Source organism: Ailuropoda melanoleuca, chromosome 8 (genome assembly GCF_002007445.2).
Source record: "Ailuropoda melanoleuca isolate Jingjing chromosome 8, ASM200744v2, whole genome shotgun sequence".
NCBI classification, from domain to species: Eukaryota; Metazoa; Chordata; class Mammalia; order Carnivora; family Ursidae; genus Ailuropoda; species Ailuropoda melanoleuca.
In genome coordinates, this window is record NC_048225.1 from 61,316,915 (window position 1) to 61,340,566 (window position 23,652).

The 23,652-nt window shown below is 39.8% G+C and overlaps 1 protein-coding gene across 1 annotated transcript in view; it reads left to right on the forward strand.

The window, feature by feature from the left end:
- The first annotated feature begins 18,886 nt into the window (after positions 1–18,886).
- IPO7 (importin 7) overlaps positions 18,887–23,652 on the forward strand; it is a 52,859-nt gene continuing 48,093 nt past the window's right edge. Inside the window, exon 1 of the mRNA XM_002916148.4 lies at positions 18,887–19,132. Within this exon, the coding sequence (XP_002916194.1) occupies positions 19,049–19,132 (84 nt within the window). The 5' untranslated portion in view covers positions 18,887–19,048. The remainder of the gene's footprint in view (positions 19,133–23,652) is intronic.

Genomic DNA, 23,652 nt, shown 5'->3' on the forward strand with positions numbered 1-23,652 from the left:
CAGGACTCAATCCCAGGACCCTGGGATCATGACCTGAGCAGAAGGCAGATGCTTAACCAACTGAGCCACCCAAGCGTCCCCGGGTTCAGTGTTAAGAGCTTTATGTGCATTTATTCATTTCTCACAATTCACCGAGATAAATATTATTTTTACTTAAATGTTCATGAGAAACTGAGTCTCCCTGAGATTAAGTAACTTGCTCAAGGTCATATCCCTGCCATGGGGGACAGTTCAACTTCAAATCCAAATCTTTTTTATTTAACTCTGAGCTTTTAAACCACTTCACAGTACTGTCTTAAATATTTTTACCTATTGCACAAAGTTTAACATAATACTTTAGCGTTTTATGACCTTTCTGGACTCCTCCCTCATTATCGTCCTCCCCTTTCCTCTCCCACAGACTCTGTGCTCTCATGACTCTATGTCTGCACACCTGCTGGGCCTTCTTCCCGTATTGCTCCTCATCTTAACTCCATTTGCAGAAGCATCTCTTTCTCATCCTCTTCAAAAACCATGCTGTATTGTCATCTGAAAATCCTCCTGGACACCTTAAAAATTAATAATTTTGAACTATAGTCTGTTCTTCCATCTTTCTAGCCTTACATTTTTCCTTCTATCCTTCCTACCTCACTTTTTTTCTCTCATTCATACTTTACTTTCAGGGTGGGCAGATGTGAAAAGGCGAGTTAATTATATATAATCTCAGTTCTTAGCACATTATCATCATCAGCCTGGGTGAGACTCTTCTACTTTTCCTCCTTTCATCTGTGACTCTCATTAGCATCTCCTTCTCTTCCGCGGGCAACCACTGTAATATGTTTGCTATGTATCCCTGAGTAACTACAATCCTTGTAGAATATATAACATTATTCTATGTGAGGATGCATTTTTAAATGTCAAGTAAAATAGACTTTAATGAAACTGAGGGTTGCTGGAGGGGAGGGTGCTGGGAGGGATGGGGTGGCTGGGTGATGGACACCGAGGAGGGTATGTGTTATGGTGAGTGCTGTGTATTGTGTAAGACTGATGAATCACAGACCTGTACCCCTGAAACAAATAATACATTTTATGTTAATAATAAAAAAGTAAATAAAAATTTTAAATATAGACTTTAATGAAAAAAATTATTGAGATAAACAATTATTTCATAATGATAAAAGTTTCAGTTCACCAGGAAATAACATAGGCCCAAATATGGAATATAAAAAACTTATTGACAGAATTTAGAATAAATTTAGAAATCCACAATCATAGTTGATTTTTTAAAAATTTTTTCAAGAAACAAAGAGGATTTAGAAAAAGGAGAAGGACTAGGGATGTTATATTGTGTCCCCCCAATATTCCTATGTTGAAGCTCTATGGGTACCTCAGAACGTGACTATATTTGGAGATAGGGCCTTAAAAGAGGCATAGTTAAAACAAAACCATTAAGGTGGGCCCTCATCCAATCTGACTGGTGTTCTTACTAGAAGAAGTTAGGACTACAAAAAGAGATGCCAGGGAAGCACATACACAGAGGAAACACTATGTGGGGACACAGTGAGAAGGCAGCCATCTGCAAGCCAAGGGGAGAAGCGTTGGGACACACTAACCCTGCTGACATCTTTTTTTCTTTAAATAATCCCTGTACTTAATTAGAGATCAAGTGTCGCATTTTCCTCCTGACTGAGCCAGCCAGGAGCCTGCCGTGCTGACATCTTGATCTTGGACTTCTAGACTCTAGAACTGTGAGATAATACATTTCTAGTTTTTTTTTTTAAGTGACAATGTGGTCTATTTTTTCATTATTTTTTATTTTAATTTTTAATATATGTTTTTTTTTTAATTTAAAGTGGGCTTCACACCTGTGGAGAGCTTGAACCCACGACCCTGAGATCAAGACCTGAGCTGAGATCAAGAGTCACCCTGGCGCCCCTCATTATTATTTTTTTTTAACTTTTTACTTTGAAAGAATTGCAAACTTTATGGGAAGACTCCAAGAATTCTCATATACCCTTTTACCCTGATTTTCCAAATGTTAAAATTTTGCCACATTTGCTTTATCATTCTCTTTGCGTATATTTTTCAAAAAGTTTGAGATTAAGTTGCAGACATGATACTCCTTTACCGCCAAATTCTTCCATGTTATTTCCTGAAAGGACTTTAGACATTTTTGAGGGTTTATTTTTAGATTTTAAGGTGAATCTAGTGTCACTTTTTCTTTAAGACATGGTCCTTGGGACACCTGGGTGGCTCAGTTGATTAAGTGCCTGCCTTGGGCTCTGGTCATGATCACAGGGTCCTGGGATGGAGCCCCACATCGGGCTCCCTGCTGAGCAGGGAAGCTGCTTCTCCCTCTGCCTGCTGCTCCCCTGCTTGTGCTCTCTCTGTCTCTGACAAATATGTAAATGAAATCTTAAAAAAAAAAAAAAAGACATGGTCCTTACATGTAAGGCATAGCCTTTCTAGTGTTTCAGCTGAAGTCCAGGGGTTTAATGAAATTTCTCCGCTTTGTCAGGGCTGAAACTCCAGTGACGCCCAGACTGCTTGATCTCTAGTATCTCTGTTCCATTCTCAAGCTCCTAGGAGCTTCGATCTGGCAAGACTTCAGTGGTCTCCCAGTGTGTGTGTCTAGTACAACCAGCAGCCATGTTCTAATGGGAGACCACTACACAGACTTCTCGGAATCATCTCTATAACTCCCTCCTCCAGGAAAGTTCATTCCAAAGATCCTAGTTGTTTCACAGGTCTTGAACTCTGATCTCCGTCTCCTCAGGTCAGTAGGATCCCTGGGTTCTGCCAGAACCTAGTTCTGTGAACTCTAGGTAAGAATTATTCTCAGACAGGTAAATGGAATATCATGGGGCTCACTTTGTAAGTTCCCTTTCTCTCAGGGATCACAGTCTTACACTGTCTTTTTCTTTTCCTTTACTCCAAAATCAATACTTCATATATTCTGCCTGATTTTATAGTTGTTTACAGTGAGAGGTTTATTCCTGTAGTTATTCCGTTATGATCAGAAGTGGCATGTATAAGGGCTTGTAATTTACATCAATGTCATTATGCTATAAATTTCATTGAGTTGCTTCCTTTTTCACACAACAGTGTGTTTTCAAAGATCTCTTCATATTGCTATGGACAGGTACATGGAGATTGTTGCTTTTAACCATAGCAGGGAGCTCCACGGTGTGACTTTACTACTTTTATCTTTTTTGGTGCTCTAGTGATAGATATGTGGGTTACCTCCTACTTCCCCCACAACAACAAAAAGCCATGAATAATAAACTCTGAAATATAAACTTTCAGACCGGGATCATAGCCTTATAGTGTGTAAGCATTATTTAATTTTGCGAAGGACTAACAGATTATTTTCCAAAATAGTTAAACAAGTTTATAGTCTCATGAGCAGTGCACAAGAGTGCCAATTTTGTAATATACTTGTAAATACTTGGTATCATACAGCTTTATCTTTTTTGGTCATTCTAACAGAATAAAAATGGTATCTCATTGTTTTATGATTCACCAATTACTAGTGACCGTGATTACTTCTTTATGTCCCATTTTATAACTCGAGCCTCCCCTTCTATGAGTTGCCTTTTAATAACATTTTCCCATTTTTCTTTTGGGTCTTATCTCTACAGATTTTTAGAAATTCCACACATATAATCAGTAATAATCCTCTGTGGGTTTTTTTTTTAAGATTTTATTTATTTATTTGACAGAGAGAGACAGCCAGTGAGAGAGGGAACACAAGCAGGGGGAGTGGAGAGGAAGAAGCAGACTCCCAGCAGAGGAGCCTGATGTGGGGCTCGATCCCAGGACTCCAGGATCGCGCCCTGAGCCAAAGGCAGACATTTAATGACTGCACCACCCAGATGCCCCTCTCTGTGGGTTTTAAATGTGGTAAATATCTTTACAGAGTCTGGTATCTGTCTATTGACCTTGTCTCTGTTGTCTTTTATTGGACAGAAATCCTTACTTTCACGTAGACACATTTTTGGTTTTGAGTTTCAAAAACTTTTCCCTTTCTCTAAGTAAAAAAAAAAATCTGTTACACTTTTTCTATTTGTTAGAATTGTGCTTTTCAAAATGATGTCTTTGATCTTTCTGGGATCCACTTATGTATATGGTGTGAGGTAGGGAGCCAGTTTTCTTTCTTTCCTTATAAAGGGCCAGTTTTTCCAAAACTACCCACTACACACCTGTACTCTTTCCATTACCACTTTGTCATATATGAAATCCCAATTTATATAAGGATCCAGTTTGTAGCTTTTGGTTCTGTTCTCTTCTTGCCTGTTTCTGAGCTAGTGACATTGATGCATGTTTTTAATTACTATGGTTTTATGGTATATCGATATGGTGTTAGAGTGAATCATCTCTCATTTTCTGTTATCTTTTCTAGTTGGTTATGGTTGATGTAGGCAAATGCTATTGATTGTTTCTTTTAAAAATTGTTATTGAGGTATAACATATATAATGGAGTACACAAATCTTAAGTGAAGGGGTAGGTAATTTTTGCATGTCTGTATATAACAGTTGTAACCACTATCCAGACAAATAGAAAATATTTCCATTATCCCAGAAGGTTCCTTGTGCCCTCTCTCTGTTAGTGTCTCCTCCAGGGGTAGATGCTATTCTGACTTCAACAACTATTGATTAGATGTGCATGTTTTTTTGAATTTAATATAAGTGGAGTCATATAACATATACTGTTTTGTGCGTGACTTCTTTCATTCAGCATTGTCAGGAAGACTCATCCGTGTTGTGTGCGTATCAATGGTCTTTCCTTTTTCATTACAGTGTAGCATTCCATTGTATGAATTTATTTATTCTTTCTATTAATGGATATTTGGGTCATTTCCAGTTCTGAGCAATTACAAAGAAAATTGCCATAAACTTGTCATGCCTGTCTTTTGATGAACACAAGCACTAATTTCTTTATGGTATATATCCAGCGTCATATGTATGCTTAATTTTAGTAGGCACTACCAAACATTTTTCCAAAGTGATTGTACCAAATTACACTCCACCTGCAAAGCGTGAGAGTGTTAGTCGTTCCACATCTTAACCAACCCTTTGTATTATCAATCATTAAATTTTATATGTTCTTTGGTGAGTAATGCTACCTAATGGTGGTTTTAATTTGCATTTCTTTGATGATTAATGATGTTGAGCACCTTTTTATGTGTTTATTATCCATTTTGTTTTTCTCTTTAGTGAGATGTCTATTTAAGTCTTTTGTACATTTTTTAAGATTTTATTTTATTTTACTTTTTAAAGATTTTATCCATCCATTTGAGAGAGAGAGATAGCAGAGAGAGAATGAGTGGGGGATGGGGAAAGGAAGAAGCAGACTCCCTGATGAGCAGGGAGCCCAATGCGGGGCTCCATCCCAGGACCCTGGGATCATGACCTGAGCCCAAGGCAGATGCTCAAGCAACTGAGCCACCCAGGTGTCCCTAAGATTTTATTTTTAAGTAATCTCTACACCCAATGTGGGGCTTGAACTTGCAACCCTAAGATCAAGAGTCAAACGCTCCACTGACTGAGCCAGCCAGGTGCCACAGTCTTTTGTACATCTTTAAATTGAGTTGTCTGTCTTAAAACAAAACAAAACAAAACAAAACAAAACAAAACAAAACAAAACAAAACAAAACTGATTTGTAGGAATTCTTTATATATTCTGGATATAAGTCTTTACTTAGATTTATGTATCTTATTAGCTTGCCTCTATTTATTTATTTACTTGTGTTTAAAAAAAATTTTTTTTTTAAGTAATAGCTACACCCAGCATGGGGCTTGGACTCACAACCTGGAGATCAAGAGTCATATGTTCCACCAACTGAGCCAGCCAGGGGCCGCAATTTATTTGTTATTTGTTATTTTTATTTTTTTTTTAAGATTTCATTTATTTATTTGTCAGAGAGACAGAGAGAGAGAGAGAACATAAGCAGGGGAGTGACAGGCATAGGGAGAAGCAGGCTCCCCACTGAGCAGGGAACCCAGTTCGGGACTCCATTTCAGGACCCTGGGATCATGACCTGAGCCGAAGGCAGATGCTTTAACTGACTGAGCCACCCAGGCATCCCCATTTGTTATTTTTAAATAATAATTTTATTTTAAAATAGCTTTAGATTTGCAGAATTATTGCAAAGATAGTACGGAAAGTTCCCCTATATCTCATAACCAGTTTCCCCTATTATTTTTTTTTAAAGATTTGTTTATTTGAGAGAGAGAGAGAGAGAGAGAGAGCACACACAAGCTTGGGGGAGGGGCAGAGGGCGAGGGAAAGAATCCTCAAGCAGCCTCCCCACTGAGCACAGAGCCTGATGCAGGGCTGGATCCTAGGACCCTGAGATCATGATCCAAGCCTAGATCAAGAGTCAGATGCTCAAATGATTGAGCCACCCAGGCACCCCAAGTTTCCCCTATTATTAATATCTATATTAGTATGGTACATTTTTCACAATTATTGAACCATTACTGGTATGATATTATTAACTAAAGTCCATACTTTAGGGGTGCCTGGGTGGCTCAGTTGTTAAGTGTCTGCCTTTGGCTCGAGTCATGATCCCAGGGTCCTGGGATCGAGCCCCACATCAGGCTCCCTGCTCCGCTGGGAGCCTGCTTCTTCTCCTCCCACTCCCCCTGCTTGTGTTCCCTCTCTCGCTGGCTGTCTCTCTCTCTCTGTCAATTAAATAAATAAGATCTTAAAAAAAAAAATAAAGTCCATACTTTATTCGGATGTCCTGTTTTTTCCTAATGTCTTATTTCCATATAGGATCCACCTAGGATACTAAATGGCATTTAACATTTAGCTCTACTTAGACTTCTCCCAGTTATAATTTTTTTTTTTTTAGATTTTATTTATTTATATGAGAGAGACAGAGAGAGCATGAGCAGGGGGGAGGGGCAAAGGGAGAGGGTGGGAATCCTCAAGCAGTCTCCCTGCTGAGCTTGGAGCTCAACGAAGGGCTCAATACCAGGACTCTGAGATTATGACTTGAGCTGGTCAGACACTTAACTGACTGAGCCACCCAGGCACCGCTATGACATCTATTTTTTAAATCTTTTTATTATTATGCAATTATAAATTCATGGGAGATTGCAAAGATAGTACAGAGAAACTGTGGAAAACAGTATGGAAGTCTTTAAAAAATTAAAAATAGAATTACCATATGGTCCAGTAATTCCACTACTCGGTATTTACTCAAAGAATATGAGATACTAATTTTAAAGATTTTTATTTATTTGTTTGTCAGAGAGAGAGCGAGAGAGCACAAGAAGGGAGAGCAGCAGGCAGAGGGAAAAGCAGGCTCCCCACGGAGCAAGGAGCCCAATGCAGGGCTCGATCCCGGGACCCTGGGATCATGACCTGAGCTGAAGGCAGACACTTAACTGACTGAACCACCCAGGCATCCTGAGAACACTAATTTTAAAAGATATATGCACCCCTATTTTTTTGTTATCTTGTTTTTATTTTGTTTTTTAAAGATTTATTTATTTATTTATTTGTCAGAGAGAGAGCGAGAGCACAAGCAGGGAGAGCAGCAGGCAGGGGGAGAAGCAGGCTCCTCCCTGAGCAGGGAGCCCGATGCTGGATTTGATCCCAAGACCCTGGGATCATGACCTGAGCTGAAGACAGATGCTTAACTGACTGAACCACCCAGGCGTCCCTACACCCGTATGTTTATTGCAGCATTATTTACAATAGCCAAGATAGGGAAGCAACCCAAGTGTTTGCTGATAGATGAATGGATAAAGAAGATGTGTACGTAAATATACCTCAAAGGAACTGTACTCAGCCGTGAAAAAGAGGTGAGCACTACTGCCCTTTGCAACAACATGGATGGATCTGGGGGTATAATGCTGAGTGAGATAAGTCAGACTGAGAAAGAGAAATAAGAGGATTTTGCTCATTGGTGGAATTTAAGAAACAAAACAAATGAACAAAGAAAAAAGGAGACAAAAAACCAGACTCTTCAATTTAGAGAACAAGCTGGTGGTTACCATATTGGAGGTGGGCGGGGTGGTGGGGAATGGGTAAAATAGGTAAAGGGGATTAAGAGTACACTTATTGTGGGGCGCCTGGGTGGCTCAGTCGTTAAGCGTCTGCCTTGGGCTCAGGGTGTGATCCCCGCGTTCTGGGATCGAGCCCCACATCAGGCTCCTCCGCTATGAGCCTGCTTCTTCCTCTCCCACTCCCCCTGCTGTGTTCCCTCTCTCCCTGGCTGTCTCTCTCTCTGTCAAATAAATAAATAAAATATTAAAAAAAAAGAGTACACTTATTGTGATGAGCACCTGATAATGTACAGAACTGCATTATCATAATAATTATCATAATTATCAAGTACATAATGTTATGTTGCTGTATTGTACACCTGAAACTAATATAACTCTGTTCATTAATTAAAAAATAGTGCAGAGAAATCCTGTGTATCCTACACTCAGTTTCCCTGTTATATCTTAAGTAGCACAATGTTAAAACCAGGACAGTGATGTATGTGCGTCGTTCTATGTCACATTATCACCTGAGTTAGATTTGTGCAACTACCACTGCAATCAAGATATTTTTATCACCACATCTCCATTCTGCTGCTCCCTTTATAGTTACCCAACTTCTTTTTTTTTTTTTTAAGATTTTATTTATTTATTCGACAGAGATAGAGACAGCCAGCAAGAGAGAACACAAGCAAGGGGAGTGGGAAGAGGAAGAAGCAGGCTCATAGCGGAAGAGCCTGATGTGGGGCTCGATCCCATAACACTGGGATCATGCCCTGAGCCGAAGGCAGACGCTTAACGACTGCGCCACCCAGGCGCCCCTAGTTACCTTACTTCTTTTCCCCCTTCTCCATTACCATCTCTAACCCTTGATAACCACCCATTAGTTCTCCACTTATATAATTTTATCATTTTACCACTAATGATTGTTGAATTGACTTTATTTTTTTTAGAGTAGTTTTAGAAAAAGTGAACAGAAAGTACAATGGGGGGGCGCCTGGGTGGCACAGCGGTTAAGCGTCTGCCTTCGGCTCAGGGCGTGATCCCGGCGTTCTGGGATCGAGCCCCACGTCAGGCTCCTCTGCTATGAGCCTGCTTCTTCCTCTCCCTCTCCCTCTCCCCCTGCTTGTGTTCCCTCTCTCGCTGGCTGTCTCTATCTCTGTCGAATAAATAAATAAAATCTTAAAAAAAAAAAAAAGTACAATGGGTTTCACTTGTCCCTTCACCCTTCCCTGTACAGTTTCCCCTATCATTAGTGTCTTTCATTAATGTGGTACTTCTGTTATAATTGGTGAGCCGATATTGATATATTAGTAACGAAAGTCTATCGTCTACGTAGGATTCACTCTGTGTTGTACATTCTATGGGTTTTGATAAATATATAAATCATATATCCCTTATTATGGTATCATGTGGAATAGTTTTACCTAAAAATCCCCTGTGCTCCACCTATTCATATCTCTCTCCATCCCTTGAGCCCCTGCCTATCACTACTGTTTTCACTTTTTCCATGGTTTTGTCTTTTCCAAAATGTCATTTAATTAGAAACATATGGTATGTAATCTTTTCATGTTGGCCTCTTTCACTTAGCAACATACACTTAAGGTTCCTCTGTCTTTTTGTGGTTTGATAGCTCATTTCTTTCATTGCTGAGTAATATACCATTGCATGAATGTCATGGTTTATTTACCCATTCACCTATTGAACAATATCTTGGTTGCTTCCAAGTTTGGCAATTATGAATAAAGCTACCGTAAGCATTCATGTACAGATTTTTGTATGGAAATATGTTTTCAACTCATTTTTTTTTAAAGACTTTATTTATTTATTCGACAGAGATACAGACAGCCAGCGAGAGAGGGAACACAAGCTGGGGGAGTGGGAGAGGAAGAAGCAGGCTCACAGCAGAAGAGCCTGATGTGGGGCTCAATCCCATAACGTCAGGATCACGCCCTGAGCCAAAGGCAGATGCTTAACCCCTGTGCCACCCAGGCGCCCCTGGAAATACGTTTTCAACTCATTTGGGTAAATACCAAGGAATGCAATTGCTAGATTGTGTGGTAAGAATATGTTTAGTTTTGGGGTGCCTGGGTGGCTCAGTCAGTTAAGTGTTTGCCTTCGTCTCAGGTCATGATCTCAGGGTCCTGGGATGGAGTCCTGCATCGGGCTCCCTGCTCAGTGGGGATCCTGCTTCTCCCTCTCCCTCTGTTGCTCCCCCTGCCCCCCCCCACGCTCTCTCACTCTCCCTCTCTCTCAAATAAATAAACAAATACAATCTTTAAAAAGAAATATGTTTGGTTTTGTAAGAAACTGCCAAACTGTCTTCCAATGTGGCTGTACCATTTTGCATTTCAACTAGCAATGAAAGAGAGTTTCTGTTGCTTCACATTCTCACCAGCATTTGGTGTTGTCAGTGTTTTTTACTTTGGGCATTCTGATAGGTGAATAGTGGTATCTCCTTGTTTTAATTGGCAGTTCTCTAATGACATATGATGTTGAGCATCTTTTCGTATACTTATTTCTAAACTAAGTCAGAAAGAGAAAGAAAAACACCACATGATTTCACTTATATATGGAATCTAAAAACTAAGCAAACAGACGAAACAGAAAGATTCTCATAAACCCCGAGAACAAGCTGGTGGTTACCAGAGGGTGCAGGTGGGGGAATGAGTTAAATAAGCGAAGAGGATTAGGAGATACAGACTTGCAGTTATAAAATAAAGAAGTCATGGGGATAAAAAGTACAGCATAGGGGAAATCGATAATATTGTAAAAACTTTAGTAACAGATGGTACCCACACTTTATCATGGTGAGCATTTTGTAATGTATATATTATCAAATCACTGTATTGTACAACTGAAACTAACACAATATTGTATGTCAACTGTACTTTAATTTTTAAAAATCTATCAAAAAAAGAGTATTAAGGAGAGAACTAAAAATAAAAACAACAAAGTAAAAATTTAGTGTACTTCCCTCCCGAAATCTAAATAGTCCTATATCTATTAAAACTAACATTTGTAATTTAAAATTTTTCCAGGGGCGCCTGGGTGGCTCAGTCGTTAAGTGTCTGCCTTCGGCTCAGGGCGTGATCCCGGCATTACGGGATCGAGCCCCACATCGGGCTCCTCTGCTATGAGCCTGCTTCTTCCTCTCACTCCCCCTGCTTGGTGTTCCCTCTCTCGCTGGCTGTCTCTATCTCTGTCAAATAAATAAATAAAATCTTTAAAAATTTTTTAAAAATTTTTCCAAAAAGAAAACTCCATGGCTCAGATAGTTTTTACTGCTAATTTCTACCAAATATTTGAAGAAGAAATAATGCCAGTTCTACACAAATTCTGAAAGCATTTATGAGACTAGCTTTACCTTAATATTAAAACTAGGTAAAGCCATTTAGGAAAAGAAAACTACTGACCAATATCCCTCATGAAGATAGATACAAATGTCCTCCAAAAAATTAGCTAATTGAATCCAGCAATATGTAAAAAAAAATTTTTTAATGTTAATACATTATGACCAAGTGAGGTTTATTCTAGGAAAGCAACATGTGAAAATCAATTAATATAATTCACCACATTAACAGAGTAAAGAAGAATATCCATATGATGGCATCAATAGCTCCAGAAAAATATTTGACAGAATTCAACATCCTGTTGATGTTAAAAACTCTAAGAAAACTAGAAATGAAAGGGAAACTTTTCAATCTGAAAGAGAGTATCTACGAAAACTCTACTAAACTTATGGGAAGAAACTAAAACCATTTTAAAATGCAGAAGACCTGGGACGCCTGGGTGACTCAATCATTTGAGCGTCTGCCCTCGGCTGGGGTCATGATCCCAGGGCCCTGGGATCGGGTCCCTCATTGGGCTCCCTGCTCCCCTGGGAGCCTGCCTCTCTCTCTCTCTCTCTCTCTCTCTCTCTCTGCCTCTCATGGATAAATAAGTAAAATCTTTTTAAAAAATAAAATAAAATGCAGAAGACCTGATTATATGCACAGGAAATTCTAAGGAATTTAGAAAAGAAACTACTAAAACCAGTAAGCTTAGCAGGACTGTAGGATACAAGGTCAAAATAGAAAAATCAGTTGTCTTTCTAGATATAAGCAAAAATAGTTAAAAAATAATGAGTAATAAAATATCAAAAAACAGTTGGAAATGATATACATATTATATATAATATGAAATATTTAAGGATACATTTAAGAAAATATGTGTACACTGCAAAGTAAAAATATTGCTGGGAGAAATTTTTTAAATATCCAAATATATGGAAAGACATACCATGTTCAAGGATCAAAACACTCGATACTGTTAAGATGTTAATTTTACCCAAGTTGATGTGTAGATTTTTTTTTAAGATTTTATTTTTAAGTAATCTCCATACCCAATGCGGGGCTCAAATCCACAACCTCAAGATTAAGAGTTGCACGCTCCACCAACAGCACCAGCCAGGTCCCCCTGATGTGTAGATTAAATTCAATATCTATCAAAGTCTCAACAGACTTCTTTTTTCTTAAATATTTTATTTATTTATTTGAGAGAGAGAGCATGTGGGTGCACATGAACGGTGGGGGAGGGAGAGGGAGAAGCAGACTCCCTGCTGAGCAGGTAGCCAGTTGGGGGGTTCCATCCCAGGACCCTGGGATCATGACCTGAGCCAGAGGCAGATGCTTAACGAACTGAGCCACCCAGGCACCCCTCAACCGACTTTTTTAAAAGTGGAAATTAACAAGCTGAATTTTCCAAATGTATTTTAAAATGCAAATAACCTAGAATAGTCTAAACAATTTTGAAAAAGAGTAATAAAGTTGTAAAATTTACACTACTTACCTGTAAGACTTACTAGAAAGCTACATTAATCAAGACATTGTGATATTGGCATAGACGCAGAGAAATAGATCAATGGACCATACTAGAGAAATCAAACATGGATCTATGCATATTCGGTCAATTGATTTTCAACAAAAGGGCCAAGGTAATTCAATGGTCAAGGATAAACTTATTTTTTTTTAAAGATTTTATTTATTTATTCGACAGAGATAGAGACAGCCAGCGAGAGAGGGAACACAAGCAGGGGGAGTGGGAGAGGAAGAAGCAGGCTCACAGCGGAAGAGCCTGACGTGGGGCTCGATCTCATAACGCCAGGATCACGCCCCGAGCCGAAGGCAGACGCCCAACCGCTGTGCCACCCAGGCACCCCAAGGATAAACGTTTTAAAAAAATTGTGATGTACTGATTAACTGGATATCCATATACAGAAACAAATAACTTCAGCCCTTACCTCCATCACACACACACACACACACACACACACACACACACACACCTCAAACTGGACCATAGACCAAAATAAAAATGCTAAAACTATAAAATTTCTAGAAGAAAACATAGTAGAAAATCTTTTTTTCTTTTTTTTTTAAGATTTTTTTTTATTTGACAGAGAGAAGGCGCGAGAGAGCACGCATGCACAGCAGGGGGGTAGCAGGCAGAGGGAGAGGGAGAAGCAGGCTCCCCGAGGAGCAGGGACCCTGACATGGGGCTCCATCCCAGGACCCTGAGATCATGACCTGAGCCAAAGGTGAACTCTTAACCGACTGAGCCACCCAGGCACCCGCGTAGGAGAAAATCTTTGCAATCTTGAGGTGGGAAGGATTTCTTATATAGAAAACAAAAGGTGCAATTACAGAAGAAACAATAGATGAATTAGCCTTTATCAAAATAGGAAACTGCTTTTTTTTTTTTTTTAATTTTATTTATTTATTTGACAGAGATAGAGACAGCCAGCGAGAGAGGGAACACAAGCAGGGAGTGGGAGAGGAAGAAGCAGGCTCATAGCAGAGGAGCCTGATGTGGGGCTCGATCCCACAACGCCGGGATCACGCCCTGAGCCGAAGGCAGACGCTTAACCGCTGTGCCACCCAGGCGCCCCAAGGAAACTGCTTTTTGAAAGATAAATTAAGAAAATGAAAAGACACAGATTAAAAGAAAATATTCACAATACAGAAATCTGACCAAAAATATTGTACACCCCCCCCAAAAAGAAGTGGACCCAGAGTATCTTACAACTTAAGAGAAGTAAGGCAACAACCCAATTTAAAAAATGGGTGAAACAGACACTTTCCAAAGATGATACAAATAGTTAATAGCATATGAAAAGATACTCAATATTATTAATCATCAGAGAAATGCATACAGTACATAATGGCATAACCACTACACATCCACTCTATTATATACACTTTAAAAGACTGAGCATTCAAACTGTTGGTGGAGATGTGGACAATGGAATGCCTATAAATTGCTGGTGGGAATGTAAAATTGTACAACCAATCTGAGAAGTGATTTGGCAGTTTCTTATAAAGTTACATATACACTTACAATACAAATCAACCATTCCATTCTTAGCTATTTACCAGAGAAATGAAAACATACATCCACATTCAGATTTGTACATGAATGTACATATCGGCTTAATTCACAATAGTGAAAAACTGTAAATGACCCGAATGTCCACCAAAAGATACATGGAAAATTGTTGTACATCAGGTAACGGACTGCCATTTAGCAACAAGGGGGGAACTGATACCCTCAACATAATGGAAATAAAAACCAGACACAAAAAGTACTTACTGCATGATTCCACTTATATGAAACGTAGGAAAGGCAAATCTAATTGATAGTGATGGAAAGCACATCAGTGGGTGTATGTGGCACAGAGCTGAACACGTGAGGGTTAACCGGGAAGGGCTGATGGAGATCATCTGTATGTTGGTTGTGGTAGTGTGACCTGAGTGTATAACTTTGTGAACACTCACTGAATTTTATGTAAATTATATGTTGATGAAGTTGATCTTTAAATTTGCTTGTATGGTTTAGGGCATGAACTCCAATTTTGTGTAAGTCAGTGTACTTAAAAGAAATGCAATAAAAAATGTCTTCATTTGACAATTTCAGTATGAGATTGTCTTTTACCTTTTCTTGCACATACTAAGCTTTACACACATTTATACCAAGCTGCTGAATGTGCAGAATTATAGCTGTTAGGAAGGATGCTCTGTAGAAAGTCCTCATTTCATCACCTTCCATAACTCTCCTTCCTTGCCCTCTTACTTTCCTTTCTTTTCAGCCCTTCCCTTAAAATACCAATAACAATTTACTTTTGTTCTGAGCTTTATAATTACAAAGCACTTCCCAACCTCACTTGATTCTCAGAATAATTTTGGGAGCCTAGGTAGGATTATTTACTCATTTTACAGGTGGAAACAAAAAATGAGGGCCAGTGAGACAAAAGTTTTACCCAAGGCACCATAGTTTGCACAGGCCTCAGAACATAATCAATCACTCTTTTTTTTAGCTTCCTTGTCTTTTTTTTTAGCCCCCATTTTTTTTTTCCCCATTGTGGTCCCAGGAGTGAGCAGACACCCGGGAAAGGATATTGCACAAGAAAGCTTAGTTTATTTATTTATTTTTAAAGTAAACTCTACCCCCAATGTCAGGCTTGAACTCACGACCCCAAGATCAAGAGTATCATGCTCTACCTGCCGACTGAGCCAGCCAGGCACCCCTAACCCCTACATTTTGAATTGTTTAGGGTAAAAATCTTGCCAAGGTATAAAAATGAATTTCATTAAGTTACAAGTATAACTTGTAACTAGTATATATAATCTAGTTACACTAGATTTCATAAAAATTTTGTCTAAAATGTTTTGGGGGGCTCCTGGGTGGCACAGTGGTTGAGCGTCTGCCTTCGGCTCAGGGCGTGATCCCGGCGTTGTGGGATCGAGCCCCACATCAGGCTCTTCTGCTATGAGCCTGCTTCTTCCTCTCCCACTCCCCTGCTTGTGTTCCCTCTCTCGCTGGCTGTCTCTATCTCTGTCGAATAAATAAATAAAATCTTTAAAAAAAAATAATAAAATAAAATGTTTTGGATATCTGAAATAGGCCTAACATAGGACGTATTGGATGTGGGGCTTCAGTAATTATGGAATGTCTTGGCAAAATCCAGTCACCTCAGACAGATCAGTCTAGGTCTTAAGATACTTTTGGGTGCTAGGTGTTTATCATCGAGGTGTTTATTATCGCTGGTGTTCACCCACAACAGCCTCCAATGGAGGTTTGTAACGGGAAAATTGATTCTTTTTCTTCCCTTATATTATAGCTGTATGGTCATTCCCTGAACCCCCCTTTTCTTTCATATCTGCAGAAGACATGTTTTTTGTGTTTGAACATGAGAACCTTCATTTAGAAGATTAGTCAACTGAGTCACCCCTGCGTTGTTCCTTATGTCTATTTTTGTCCAATTCCATTCTAGCTCAAAATCAGCTCTGAAACCTTGTACTTTATACTTTTCTGAATTCCTCAGACTAATCTTGCCCAAGAAGGCATTATATCTATATTGGCTCTAGTGGTACTAGGAATTGGAATTGAGCAATGAGATAAAAAGTTTATATGTTTATGTTTACACTGGCCTAACGTAGCACTTTTTTTCTTTAATCTTCACACATTTATTTATTGAGCACATGTTCATTTCTGTGTTTGCCACAAAGAGATAGACATGGTCCCTGCCCTGGAGGAGCTCACACCTAAATTTCCAGTCGTATAGTCACATTCTCTGTGTCATCGGCCTGACAAAAAATAATAAACCTACAAATAAGTTGGGTGTACTAATCACACGCAGCTAAGCTTCTGAAGGGTCCTGGAGCCAAGCTCCTTGTGTGGATAAAGGAACTCTGGCTCCCCAGTTGGTATCTAGCATCCTATGAGCGCTATTCTCTCTGAAGCATGAGACATAGGCCCTACTTCAGCTTTAGCTCTGCAAAACTTGCTGGTTCTCAGTTCCCAGTACTGTAGCTTCTAAACCCCCTTTTCCACCACACTTCTCCCTTTCAGTTTCAGGGAAAGGGAATTAACACTTTTGGGGTACCTTTTATGTATCAGGTCTTTTACGTACATTGTGCTATGCTATAATTGTCACAATTTCATAATGTACAAGTCAATTCTGGAATTTAATATAGATACATAGTAGTGCAAAGAGGACTGCCTTTGGAATCATGAAGATTGAGGTTTCAATTCTGGCTCAGCCACCAAGTCATTACTAAGTCGTTCATTCCTTTCTTCATGTATTCTCGAAAGTATTTATTGAACTCTTAGTGGACATTTAAGCTTCCTGGTAGAACATAAGGATACAAAAGTGAATAAAACATAATCCTTAATTTTTTTTAAGGCTCTCACAATTGAGGGATGGGTAGGGAGAGGAAATTCTTTTTTTTTTTTTTTTAAGTTTATTTATTTATTTTTTTTAAAGATTTTATTTATTTATTTGACAGAGATAGAGACAGCCAGCGAGAGAGGGAACACAAGCAGGGGGAGTGGGAGAGGGAACACAAGCAGGGGGAGTGGGAGAGGAAGAAGCAGGCTCATAGCGGAGGAGCCTGATGTGGGGCTCGATCCCATAACGCCGGGATCACGCCCTGAGCCGAAGGCAGACGCTTAACCGCTGTGCCACCCAGGCGCCCCTTAAGTTTATTTTTAAATAATCTCTAGGTGTAGACTCAATGTGGGGCTCGAACTCAGGACCCCAAGATCAATAGTTCACGACACCAAGATCAAGAGTTGCATGTTCTTGCTACTGAGCCAGTCAGAAGCCCTAGGGAGAGGAAATTATTAAACAGATTGTATCAGTACACTAATAGAGCTAACAACAGGTTATATTATGGAAATTTTATGATCTTTTACAATTTAAGTAGCTCATGTGAGCCTTGGATTCTTCATTTGTAAATTAGAAATAATTATATTTAAACCTTACTTACAGGCACACTGGTTGGCATATAAGAGATATTAATATTGCAAAGTCCACTATTCCAGGGAAAGACCTTCATGCCCCCCTTTCTCCTTTCTGCAAACTGAAAACAATAAGTGATCTTTTAACAAGTTGCATTTGAAGATTTATGATTCATTTTAAGTAAATATGTTTATATAACTTTATTACAAGGGTAACAAATATAAAAGGAAATTACTCAAAATCTCACCATCCTAGAAAATCAATTGATTTCATTTGCCAGCTTTGTTTCCCAGTTTTTGTCCATGTTACAAAGCCTCACATAGCTGTTTTTGTGTTGTTACAATGTATATAATATTGTCATTTTTAGTGGCTGTGAAATATTTGATTGAATTCTTTTAATTTGCTTAACAATCCCCATATTGACATTTCTCTTGAAAGGCAGAGTGATGGAGTGAAGAGAATGAGAACGTCCTAAACAGGAACATCCTAGGATTTGAAATCCTAGGTTAACTTCTTATCAAGTGAACTTGGGGTAGTTTTTTAACCTTTCTGAAACTGTTTCTTTAACTGTTTTAAAGGTGGGATTCTAATAGGGATTATGTCTTATTCTGCATTTACAGGTGATTTATAAGAAGTTCCTACCAAAATTTGGATACTCAATAAAAACCCTATTTTTAGTATTTGGTAATCATAAATATGTAATGTTATAATACCTTTCACACGTAAAGCTCACTTAATCTTTTGTGTCATTTCCTGAGGGTACAGTCTCATGAATGGGAATTCTTGGGGCAAAGATTATGAACATTTTTCTGGTATTTAGAAACACATCCCAAACTGCTTTTCAAAAGATTATCTTCAATTACAAAGCTGCTAGCAATGGATCGCATCACACATGGCATCAGATTCACCTCACGGTCACCATAGGTATATTACTATGGGAAATTTTTGCGTTTGATTGTTTTAAATTTTTTGTGTGCTGTTTGAACATTTTCCCTTTCTGAAAAGCAAGACTGTCTGTAGGAGCGACAGTCCAGGGCCACGTGGGCTGCGGAATGCTCTTGCGGACTACATCTCCCAAGGTGCCCCGCGCGCGCTCCGACAGGAAGTGGCTGGAGCATCTCCCGCCTCCACGCCGAGGCGGAGAGGTTCTATCCGGGGCCTTGGCGCTCCTCTTTCCTTTCGCGCCGGTTGCCGCTGCGGAGCGCGGCGGGTCCATGTGCGCAGTGAGCGGCGCTATTCCTGGCCCAGTAGCACCCGAGCCCCGGGTTTGACCGCGTCCGCGCTGCGATGGACCCCAACACCATTATCGAGGCCCTGCGGGGCACCATGGACCCAGCCCTGCGTGAGGCCGCGGAGCGCCAGCTCAATGAAGTAAGGACGCCCGGCGGGCGGCTGACGGTGGCAGGCCGAGCCCTCTGGGCCTGGCCAGAGGCGCGGACGGCGTCGCTGAGGGGCCCACTGGAGGGGTGGGGCGGGGACCTGACTGCGAGTGCCACGCCAGGGCGCCTCAGGCTGCTGCGGTGGTGGCGGCGGCCAAGGCAGCCTTCGCGTCGGATCCTGCGCTGGGCCTCTGGCTGCGGTCAGGCATGAGGAGCCGGCTGAGGCGAGGCGGGCGTGACGGGCTGGACACATGGCTGGCGCGGGTGGCCGGCCGCCCTCTGGCTCATTCCCAGCTCGTTCCTCGCGCCCAGGAGGGGGCGAAACTCACTGGGAGGGTTTTCAGACGTTTCCGGGAGCGGTCTCGCCGGCGCCGGGTTCGGAGGGGCTCCTGGGAATGCAGCGCTGGCCCTTCGGGGGCCGCGCCTGTCAGCTTGTCACTTCACTGGGCTGATCGGCGGTCAGCACAACTTTCTTCCCTGCGCGGAGCGGCTAGAGGAAGCTTTGAGAGGCGAGCCCCCGTCTCTGGCAGGACGAGGGTAGTGTGGGCTCCCTAATCAGTCTGATGCGCTGTTCGACTCTGCTAGTGCCTCAGTCGGGGAGGCCGGGCATGTGGCAGGAAGTGTCAGGTGAAGTGCGCCCTTCTAGGTAGAGCCGAACCACTCATTTTCTTGACTGACCTTGGGCAAGTCGCTTAACCTTTTGAGGCTGAGTTTCTCCCATTCATAAAATTAGGCCACAGGGTTGCTGTGACGATCAAGTGGGACAGTGTAGGGCAGGGTGCCTTGAAACGTGCCAAGCTCCTTATCAACTCGTGGAGGATTGGTTCCCTTTTTCCCCTTTATTTTCGGGGGACCACCGAAAATAAACAGCCTTAATATGTGGGTATATTATTGTACTATCTTCAGTTTCATTATTTGTTTCTAAATTTCTAAAACTTCTTATATTTTAGTGAGTATTTTAAAGGCTTAAAAGGACCCCTGTAATTTCCTATGCCAGTTAATAATTGTCTTTTGGTATCCCACTGAGTCTGCAAGCTTTAGTGAAGTTCAGTGTACATTTGTTTTTAAACGGAAAAAGAAGTCCGTCTTTAAAGTAGAACTTCATTTTATTCTCCTCTTAGCTGCTAGGAAATTCATTTAAAAACATTATTTATATTGACTTTACAAAAAGCAGCCACAGGACTATTCCTAATTGGACATCTTCAATGTACAATGCTCTTTTTAGAGATCTCTGCCCTCAAGGAACTTAAATTTTAAGACGACTACCCACAGAGTTTAGACAAATCAAGTGTAAAATTATTTTAAAATAAAAAAGTTAAATCTTGTATATATAAGTGCGACCGTCATTAGATCATACCAAGAGTGATGTTCAAAAAAAATTTTTTTTTAAGATTTTATGATTAAGTAACCTCTGCACCCAACGTGGGGCTCCCGCCCACAATTCCAGGATCATGAGCCCCAGCTCCACCCACTGAGCCAGCCAGACCCCAACCCCCCATCCCCCATGCTCAAATTTTTAGGCTCAAAGTCTCCTTGGGAGGAGTTTAGATTTCTTTTGGGTATAAAATAATGCACTGAAACAAATTCCCATTTTGAACCATTGTGAAACTATGGAGGAAGTTATGGGTCACTTTTTATTTTGATTTGTTTTGTGATAGACACAGGTTAAGATGAACATTATTTTGTTTATGACGTATTAATACATGTGTAAGTTTAGGCACCCTGAAAGTTTAGTTACAGTGATTTCTACAATGATTTTATTATTCAGACTAAACATGCCTTGTGTAATTATTAATTTTAAAAATTATTGAAAAAAAGAGTTGGCTCCCTTATAGAAAAATTTGAAATTCATTCATTCCTCAAGCAGGTATTGAATGTCTAGTTATATACACTGACATCTTGTAATTGAGACCTGGAATAAATATTTCACAAGCTGATTTTTAGAAGATGAATAATCAAAATAGTATTCATAGCATTTTTTACTTAACTCTTAAGCTTCCGTTAGGGTTTTGGATTACTCTGGAATAGTGAACGCTGCTTTTCTGTTAAAGAAAATTGGTGGTCTATCCTGTATTTTTGTGATTGTTAGCTATTTACGTTTTGCAAATTTCTTTCAATTATTCCATCTTAATTTTTTAGTAACTCTCCTAAGGTAACTTTTCTCAGCTCTAGTCTTCATTCCATTTTAATGAAGTGCTTCCACTTGAATACTTACTTGCTTTGACTTTTTTTGTGGCAGAACCTTGATTTAGGAAATAGATCCCAGATAAGTCTTGATGAAGAAGCTTGACTGTAGTAAGAATGAGGAAGTAACATTTTATTTCCGTCAGGCTCTTCTCACTTTGGATAAGACAGGATGAAGCAATCATTCCATTCTGTTTTTATTCAACTGAATTATATTTTGGTTCATTTAGTTAAAAGAAAAAGATGATTGACGTTTGAGTGAATCTCTTCAGCTAAGTGAAGTAATCACTAACTGTAAAAATCGTAAATGTTATCAAAGTATTATAGTGCAGATAGTTAAAAACAGAGTGCTCTGCCTCACAGTGATTGCACTTAACTGTTCCATCTGCTTGGATCCGCTTTTACTCAGTGATCTCCCAGACTTGATCTCTCACTTCTGTCATCGTTCAGCTGTCTCCATATCACTGACGAGTTCCCCTGACTACAACACTCCTGACACTCTGTAGCTTCCTTCATTTATTTTTCTCTATAGCACTGGTTTATCATAAATATTTTATTTATTCTCACCAGTATAATTTTTGAGTTTCACAAGGTGAGGGATTTTTGTCTTTTGTTACTGCAATTCTTTGATTTGTCAGTATTAAGCTTTACTTAATTATAGCATATAATAATACAGGCTTTAGCTCTGTTATACCACCCCCAAATCAAGGATTTTTAGAGCATTTTTATATTTTTTATATTACATATAGATAAGAAAGTTCCATTAGACTGCTAGAGACCACAGTAAAGACTCTTTTTTGGCAGATATTTTTGAGATAAATTTTAGTATTAGGGCGCCTGGGTGGCTCAGTCAGTTAAATGTCTGCTTTCAGCCCTGGTCATGGTCCCAGGGTCCCAGGGTCCTAGGGTCCTGGGATCAAGCCTTGCATCAGGCTCCCTGCTCATCGGGGAGCTTGCTTCTCCCTCTCACTCTGCCTGCTGCTACCCCTGCTTCTGCCCCCCCTCAAGTAAATAAATAAAATCTTTTAAAAAAAAAAAAAGATTAATTTTGGTATTCGCCACTGACTTACTCTGTAGCGTGGCACAAATTTTGATCCTTTTTTTTTCCTAATTGCTGTTACATTTTTTTTATCACATTGTATTTCCCAATTTGAAATACCTTCATATAACAATCTTTGCCTCAAAGACTGGAGAAGACCAATAAAAAGTACGAGCTTTCTTGGAAATATAATTGAAAACCTCCATGGTTATTTGATTTTTTCTTTTTTTATGTAACTGAAGCGTTCTGTACTAGCTGGGGATGTTAGGAAAGTTATTTAACTTGTAAGCATCGTTTTCCTTATGTACAAAATAAAAGAAGTAATAGTATATAAGTTATAGTGTCCTGTGGGTTGGGTGAGATGATGCATATAAAAAATTCAGGAGGGTATTTGGCACCTCCTAAGTTCTCTTCAGGTTATTTGAATTACTGCATAAGTGCCAATTGATTAACCCATCTGCCATGTCATACCTTTTATTTCCTGTCTCAGTCTAACTATAGTAGTTGTATATTTCAGTGGGAAATGATCAGCAGTAATGGAGAAGGAACACAAGTGCCTATTTGAACACTGAGATCATTAGTAGATAGCTTATTGCAACGTGAAAATTGGCACAATTACAAGCACAGTGCCTGGCACACTATGGACTCTGAGTAAATGCTTGTTGTATGCAAAGAGAAATAAGAACTTATGTAATCGAAATGTCTTTCAGTCTTTAAAGTTGATGTGTGTACAGGAATCTCATTTGTCATTTAAATTATATACTTTGAGATCAGTTGACTTCTGTATATCTAGAAGTACAGTTTTAAAAATTTTGGTTTTTGGGGCGCCTGGGTGGCTCAGTTCGGTTAAGTGTCTGCCTTCGGCTTGGGCCATGATCGCCGGGTCCTGGAATTGAACCGCGTGTTGGGCTCCCTGCTCAGCAGGAGAATTTGCTTCTCCCTTTCTCTCTGCTCCTGTCCCTGCTTGTGCCCTTTCTCTTGCTCACTCTCTTTCTCAAATAAATAAGATCTTTAAAAAAAATTTTTTTAAGGAAATCTAAAATATATGACATTTGGTATTCATTCATTCAACATTGTTTATTATGTTTCCAGAGACTGCTACTTCCTACTCTCACTCACTCAAATACTTGTTTCTTCATTTATAAGATAAAGTTAAGACATCTCTGAAGGTTTTTAGCAGATTATTGTAATAGACAGTAGTCTCTGCATTCTTCCTGCTTCCTTTGCCAGTGTTTCACTGCCAGTGTTCTTCAGGGGAAACCTTTCTATACAAACCTTTGCTCATGCTG